We start from the raw sequence: 7,975 nt of genomic DNA, 5'->3' as shown, positions 1-7,975 counted from the left end.
GTTCTTGCCTAGGATTTGGTTCCTAATCCTATGGCATCAGGTTTGATCGCTTATGTTACTTGATTTTTTTTTGCAATCTAGGAACCAATTTTTGGCTTTGCCCCCTATTTTCTCTTCAGAGAACTTTGCAGGTACTTATTTGGGGAAGACAGAAAAAGCAGTTCAAGTGATTGTTTTTCTGTATTTGCGTTTTCAGGTTTGATCGTACATTGCATATGACGTTGTTTCCATATTGCACTTTTTGTTTTAAAAAAAAATTAAAAATTGGGAGAATTTGCAGGATATTTTTGTTTCTCTTGGCATATTAGATATTGTATGTATCTTCACCTGATATCTCAATTCTGTGAGCATTAATTTATCTGCTTTGATATAATTGAGAGTGTATGACTATATTTGCCAAGTGTTTTCCTGTATATGCAAGAGTAGGATAGCTTCTTTCCTCATGCGATGAAAATGTTCACTATCCAAGACTCCCTAAAGGTACATCTTTCCTTCTCTGACATTTTGCTCCTAGAAATTCTGGATAAGAGAAGAGGTTTGTGATAAGATGGTCAAATTGATCACTGGCTAGTTGAACCTAGAATCTAAAAACTCTAGGATTTCCTCTAGTTTGCAAGCACCATAAGAATCTAGCAGTTATTCATGTGAATTTTGTGCTTTAAAATTGTCTATTCACTGCTTTTGTACTGAATTTACAATATGCCTTGCCCTCTATGTGCAAGTAAAATTTATCTTGTCCTTCATGGTACAAGTAAAACAATTAGGTGCTGCATCTCAGAGGGCGTGTATCAGATGAGGATGGCTAAGCCCTGGTAAGTTTAAGGTTTGACTTTTGGCTAATCTGTCGCAGATTCTCTCTCTTATCTAGGGAATCCGGCTGCTCTTTGTCATGTCATTGGAAGTCATACCTTGTGGGTTAAGTCTTCACTCACACACGCAGTGTATGAGTTGAGTTGTCTATTTGAAGTTTGTATGTCCAGGAAAATATTTGTGCTGATTGAAATCTCAACTCTCTTTTATATCTCTGTTTAGTTTTGAGATGCTCTCTGATTGTGCTATCAGTGGATTATAAATGCGTGTTCTGAAAATTGACTTGAGAAAAATTTAATTCTGCAAATTATTCCAGTTTTCTACTTTTTCAGTGTGGAGCGTCCGGACGGTCTCTCTTGGAGTCCGGATGGATCAGTGGTCCGGATGGTACTCTCTTGGAGTTCGGACGGGAATGGAGCCCAATCGTCCGGACGGGACCTGCTTGCGTCCGAACGCGCGTGGCAACCACCGAGCGGACGGTTAGTAAAACCGTCCGGAAGCACGCCACCTGTCTGCTTGTTCCCAGTGCAGCGCGAGTCTGGACGACGTCAATGTACCGTCCAGACGGGGACCCTACAGAGGCTATTTTAACCTCAGGCTGCCGCATTCCTTCCCATACCCCACACAATCTCCTTTTTGGCATCTTGTGAGTAATTTCTTTGAGTCTTTGGAGCTATCTCTGCTTGTTTTTTGTGCATTCTCACTCACATTCCAGGTATTTCTCTAATCTTTTTCTCTTCAGGTTTTTTTTTTTTTTTTTTTTTTTTTTTTTTTTTTTTTAAACTGTTAGAAATTTAAGTTGTCTTTAGGAATCTTGTTGAAGTTATGAGATGCATATATGTGCCATATTGGGGTTATCTGTGATGAGGAAATTGCCGATTCGACTTCAACCATCTAGACGACTGCCTATCATGGTCCGGACGCGCGCACATTAGATATGGAAATTGCGTGTTGAAGATCAGTCGTCCGGACGTTCATCCCCCATGGTCCGGACGCGCAAAGCCTTATATGGAAATTACTTGCAGCGGACGTCCGACCGTCCGGACGACTGTGTCTTCCGTCCAGACGCGGGTCTTAAACAAGAAAGATTTTCAGTGAAATTTTCGAAAAATCCTGTAGCATAGTTGCCCATCCGGACAGCCATGACCACCGTCCGGACGACACCAGTATATATTTCAGCAGTCGCCCATTCTGCACATCAGCCTATAAATAGAGGCCCCTGGGCATTGAGAACTGCAAGAATTCGGTATTGAATTCCATTAGAGCTCATAGAAGTATTAGCTGATTAAGTTTCCTCTGAAGCCATCACAAGTGTGCTTTTGCTGGCTACATCTGAAGTCTATCTTAGAGGTCGACTCTAAGATAAAGGATTCCACTGAAGACCCCTTCAGGTAGGTGACCTGGTTGGGAAGCATTCGTGTTGGGTTACACGTCAGAGAAGAAAGTACGACCACTGCATCGGGTACATGTGAGTGTTACTATGTTGTATCTAGCTTTGTCTTCTGAATAGTGGATATCCTGGGTTTGGCTGGGCTGGAGTGGTTTTTCTGCTCTTGAGTTTCCACTTTGTCAACAAAAATCATTGTGTCATTTATTTTCCACATTATTATTTTTGTTGCACACTATTGCACACACTTGGTTAAATTTAGAAGTCAGCTGCATTTTTCAGGAACTATTTTCCTATCTCTCCTTAGTCGCAGTTAATTAGAAGACAAACGCTCTAATTAACCCTAACTACTAAACAACCCAAGACAAGCGCTAAAGGTTTAATCTAGTAACAGCCTTAAGAATTAGAGAGATCGATGAAGCGAGACAATACAAGCACAAGCGGTTGCATTTAATTTCGTCGAGCATTCTTCCTAAGATTTAATTATTTCTGACATAGCAAATCATTAAATCTTAGTTGTTTCACAAATTAGAGGGATCACACAATTACGGATTTGATATCTAACCCAACAAGAGATTGCAACGAATAATAAACTAGTACGCCTCCTAGTAATTAAACGAGAGAATCATGAAAATAGACACAGAAGAACATCTGATACTCAAAGCATAAATTGAACAATAAAAACAAATTAGATCTCACAGTTTTATTGATTTCGAGGCTTCGTCTCCCTCAACCAATTATGAAAGTTTAGCCACGCAGGGCCATGATTAAAACTCAAATGAGAAGTTAGAGAAGAGGGAAGAGGATGATCTAGTCTGATGATTCTTCCCCTTTATACACGTTCATCCCCCATATTAGAAGCCCACAAAATCTCCTAAAAGTATTCTAAAGCTTATCTCTTATCTTCTACAAATATTTTAAAGCTTATCTCTTATCTTCAAAAGATATTCTAAAGTTTATCTCTTATCTCCTAAAGATATTATAAATCTTATCCTAAAATAAAAATATCCAAATCTGACTAATTAAGAAAAATATTAAAAATAAAATAAAGTCCTAATACAACTAGGAAGGTGGTATTTTCAGCTAGACTTTCGTGCACAAGATTTGAAAACTTCCTCCAATAGATCGCATATTAGAACGTCAAATTCAAGCTTGATTTCGGCCTTGATTCAGTAAGTTTCTCTCAAAACTCAAAACATAAAAGTTGTATAAATTTTTCTTGGTGTTCCATAGTATCTTGAATCATCTCAATCGGAGCTCGGATGAGAGAGTTATGCCCAGATTATAAAGTGATGTCGAAACTGTCCAAAATCGCTCAATTAGCTTTGTTTTGCATTTAACGCCTCCATTTGTATCCTAAATCAAAATAAAATAATAATGAGTATATTTAGGCACCAAATAAGGATAAAGACTAAACATTGAGGGAGAAAAATATGACATTTTACATTCTCATCAAATTCCCCCACACTTAAAACTTCCATTGTCCCCAATGTAAGGTGAAATCCAAACAAAATGCAAAAATAACCAAAATATAAATGTGGGAATAAGAAAACAAACTCCCCTTGGGTTGCCTCCCATGCAGCGCCTTTGTTTATTGTCGTTAGCTCGACTCAAGGCTTTCTTCTTCCATCAAGGTCCAATTTTGCTACATTCTCTACTTGGAAACCTTCATAGAAAATATTAATTCTATGGCCATTCACCTTGAACACTTTGGAAGTTGTTAAACTTTTAATTTCAACTGCAACATGAGAAAAACCATTAGTAACAGCAAAAGGTCCAATCAATGAGAACGCAACTTACCTGGAAACAAATGAAGCCGTGAATGGTATAAAAGGACTTTTTGACCAATTTTAAACTCCTTCCTAGAGATCATCTTTTCATGAAAAGCCTTCGTCTTTTTCTTGTAAATCCTTGCACTCTCATAGGCATCATTACGAATTTCCTCTAACTCTTGTAGTTGTAACTTCCTGTGTTCTCCCCTTTCATCCATTTTCATGTTGAAACTCTTTATAGCCCAATAAGCCTTGTGTTCTAACTCGTCTGGAAGGTGGCATGGTTTTCCAAATACCAACCCATAAGGTGACATACCAATGGGCGTCTCTATGCTCGTTAAGGACCTACACAAGCTTTTCTTCTTGCGGTGCACTAATTTTACTGAAGATAATCACTGGTAACGTTCCTTCATCTCCAAGGAACACGTACTTGTGGTTACTGGGGAGAGACTTCAAATTTGGAATGGGGGCCTGTAAAACAGAGGGGAAAGGCCTCTCGTTAGAAATTGGTAACGCAATATAAGGAACGTTACCTGACTGTTGTAACTTTGGAAAATCATTCAGTGCTGCAACAGTTTCCTGCAAATCAGTACTTAAGGCTAACTCCTCATTCTCCTTCTCAAGATGCTTACTAATGACAACTTCTAATTCATCTTTTCCATCAGTTCAAAAACTACCTGTGCTAAAGAATCAATTATATCAATAGAATAAACAGGATTATCATCACCAGGATATTTCATGGCATCAAAAATATTAAACTTAACAATTTCACTACCAAATTCCATGGTAAGTGTGCCACTATGAGCATCTACCTTGGTCTTGGATGTCTTTAAGAATGGTCTTCCTCACAAAATAGGAGCAGTTTGATCACTATTTTCCATATCAAGCACATAGAAATCAACTGGAAAAACCAAATCATTAATTTGCACAAGAACATCCTCAACTACACCCTTAGGATAGGCAATAGATCTATCGGCCAATTGAATCACAACACTAGTTTTATTCAAAGGTCCAAGTATCAAAGAAACATATATAGAATATGTCATGACATTGATAGAAGCTCCTAAATCTGTCATGGCATTCTCAAATCTCGTGTTACCTATCGTACAAGGGATAGTAAACACACCTGGATCTTTGCACTTCGCAGGGAGTTTTCTTTGAATAACTGTAGAAACATTCTCCCCTACTCTCACCTTCTCACATCCTTTAAGTTTCTGTTTCCACTTAATTGTACACAGTTCTTTCAGGAATTTAGCATAACGAGGTACTTGTTTAATAACATCTAAAAGTGGAATATTTACCTCGCATTTACAAAAAGTCTCATATAAATCTTTATTTTGCTCATATTTTCTAGATTCTGCTAAAGCTTAAGGAAAATGAGGTACTGGTTTATAATCAGAAAGAGGCGGAAACTTACGCTTAGGTACGTCATCATCATTGGGAACGTTCCTGTCTACAACAACATTTTTCTCTTTTTCTTGCTTCGACGATGCAGGGGCTACCTTTATTGGAATCTCAACCTCTTTTCCACTTCTCAAAACGATTGCACTTGCATTTTCTCTTGGATTTACTACAGTTTGAGAGGGTAATTTCCCCGAACTTTGCGCCTCTAGCTGATTAATTGCGATTGCCATCTGGCCCATCTGATTGTCCAAACTTTGAATACTGGCCCTCGTCTCCTGTTGAAATTGCAAAGTATTAGTGGCAAGACACTTAACAATATCTTCTAAAGACATACTAGAATTAGAAGTTTGGCCCGGTTGTTGTCTAAGGGGGTATGGCTGCTTATACTGCTGGTAACTTGGGCGATTTTGAGTTACGGGCTGGTAACTTGAGTGTTTTTCATAAATAGAATCTTGTAGTCAAATCTTTCTATAAATATGAAAAGTAGGTGGAAACTTTTTTTTGACTTAAACAAAGTCAAAATGAGCGGTTGTTAAGTTACTTTATTTTGTCCATGTTACGATAAAGACAACATTGCAAATTCAAAGTATTAACGTGAGAGGGTAGTGATAGAAAAACAACAATTACACAATTTGTATACAACAATTACTTATATAGGGTGGGGGCTATCACTACATGAGTCCACCTCATTTGAGTGATAGTTGTATAGGAATTGTGTATTTTTTTTTTTTTTTTTATCATTTGCCAATGTGAGAAGGGCACAACAAACACAGAATTCGTGTACAATTTGTGCACTTTATGTTCATTGTTATTAGGGTTAAATATATTTTGGCCTCTTAACTAATCGTCTTTTTATAGTCTTATGAATTGGTATATGTAACATTTAGACTCATCAAACTATTAATTTGTTTCGATTAAACTACTTTTTTGTCATTCTTCTAAATTTTTTTTTTTTTGAATAAATACTAAAATACATAGAATAAACCAATAAGGTTCAATTAGTATAGAAATAATTTGTATGAAATTTTGATTTTTTATTTTATTAGTATAAAAATAATAGGGCTATTTTTAAAAAATGGTAAAACAATAATTTAATCATAACAAAATAATAGTTTGATGCATCTATATGTCACACTTGTCAATTTGTGGAGGTTTATAAAAAGTGACCGTCAGTTGCGAAGATCATATTATATTTAACTTTTTTAATATTAATAATACACATAAGCAGATAGACAAACATTAACAATTCGTACTTATTTATTATTATTATTATTTTTTTTGAAAATCCCTTCCAATATATTAAAAGAGTCCAACTAGCCAAATACCCAGGGTTACAAAGAATTCTTAATGCACCAAGTCAGAGGCACAACAGTGAGAGTTTCCTTCACCTAGGCAAAATAGACTAAGACCATTACAGAATACAGCTACTTAAAAACCTAGACAAACAAAACAATGCCTCTACGTTAACATAACCCTCTACTTGATATAGGAGATGGCTTTTGCTGATCAGGTTTTGATCTTAAACAAACAATGCAGCAGTTGCATTAAACAAAAACCGGACACATACAAAGAAAAAGAAAAAACTACAAATGCACTAGCCAGACCATTTCCCCCACTTCCCCTTTTTGCTCGATGGTTGGATGCACGTTTTGAGACACATCAAAAGACACTCCAACCATTCCGAAAAAAGAGCCCAAATCACCGTTACAACTTCAGATCAAAACCATGCGTTGCCCTTATTGTGAGAAAATCGGAGAAACCGAAACCGCCTATCCCTTTTCGCCCTAAACCGTTGTTCCAGTGGGAAACCCTAGGCCGTCCCCGCTTCAAACAACCACGAAAAGAATTTGATCGAATTCGTCTCTAGCATGGCCATCCAAACCAGCAGTGGCGGATCAAAGCCTTCTATTCCTAGCAGAAATCAGACATCATGCTCCATGCTTCAGGAGAAAACGTCCGCCATTACACCCTACCAAGCAGAAAAAACCATGTCTCCATCCGGAGCAGGACAAGACAAAACACAATCCTTCACCTCTTCAGTTGCTGATGACCCCCAAAGAGAGAATGAAACTTATTTATAAACAAAAACCTACCACAACCTACTGGGGAGGAGGGAAGCCATCCATTATCACGCTCAAAAGAGTTCTATGCTCGTAGAGGAAAAAATCGCCTCTTCCGTTCTTCACCAAGGTTTGTTAAGCCTTTGCTTCTTACAATTCGTACTTGGTTAAACATTACTTGAGTGTCATGTTCCTTTTCTCACAAAGCCGTTAGGAAACCTTCTCTCCTTTTCTTTCCGACTAAATTTACATAAGGTTTTGGAATGTGAATATAATAATTAAAAGGGTTAAATAAAAAAATAAAAAATAAAAATAGTCCATATGTTTTTCATGTTTATCAAAGTATTCATTGGGTTTGTAGAAAGTTAAAAAATTTGTCTTCGGCTTATATATATATGAGCTTTTAAGATTAAGAGTAATGCTGCTTTTTATACTTATTTTATAATATTTGATGTGACATGTTTTAAGTGACTGAAATTAAAAGTCACTTGAAACATACTACGTCTGCCGACAAGGGCTAAGGGGGAAAACCTTGGGCCTTA

At 37.1% G+C, this 7,975-nt stretch overlaps 1 protein-coding gene across 1 annotated transcript; it reads right to left on the bottom strand.

Annotated features, from left to right (window-relative positions):
* Window positions 1–3,807: 3,807 nt before the first annotated feature.
* Window positions 3,808–4,283, bottom strand: LOC133879814 (uncharacterized). The gene is made up of 2 exons (XM_062318589.1): window positions 3,998–4,283; window positions 3,808–3,935 (listed from the first exon to the last, which is right to left on the bottom strand). The coding sequence occupies exons 1-2, from the start codon at window positions 4,281–4,283 to the stop codon at window positions 3,808–3,810; spliced, it is 414 nt and encodes a 137-aa protein (XP_062174573.1).
* Window positions 4,284–7,975: the final 3,692 nt, after the last annotated feature.

Source organism: Alnus glutinosa, chromosome 10 (genome assembly GCF_958979055.1).
Source record: "Alnus glutinosa chromosome 10, dhAlnGlut1.1, whole genome shotgun sequence".
NCBI lineage: Eukaryota > Viridiplantae > Streptophyta > Magnoliopsida > Fagales > Betulaceae > Alnus > Alnus glutinosa.
The sequence above is the reverse complement of the archived record's forward strand: the minus strand, read 5'-3'. Positions and strand labels throughout refer to the sequence as shown.

Excerpts from the sequence above, each read along its gene's own strand:
- LOC133879814 (XM_062318589.1), bottom strand. The coding sequence starts at position 4,283 with ATGTCACCTTATGGGTTGGTATTTGGAAAACCATGCCACCTTCCAGAC. Across the intron at positions 3,936-3,997 it reads ACGGCTTCATTTGTTTCCAG|TTGAAATTAAAAGTTTAACA; the intron begins GTAAGTTGCGTT and ends CTCATGTTGCAG.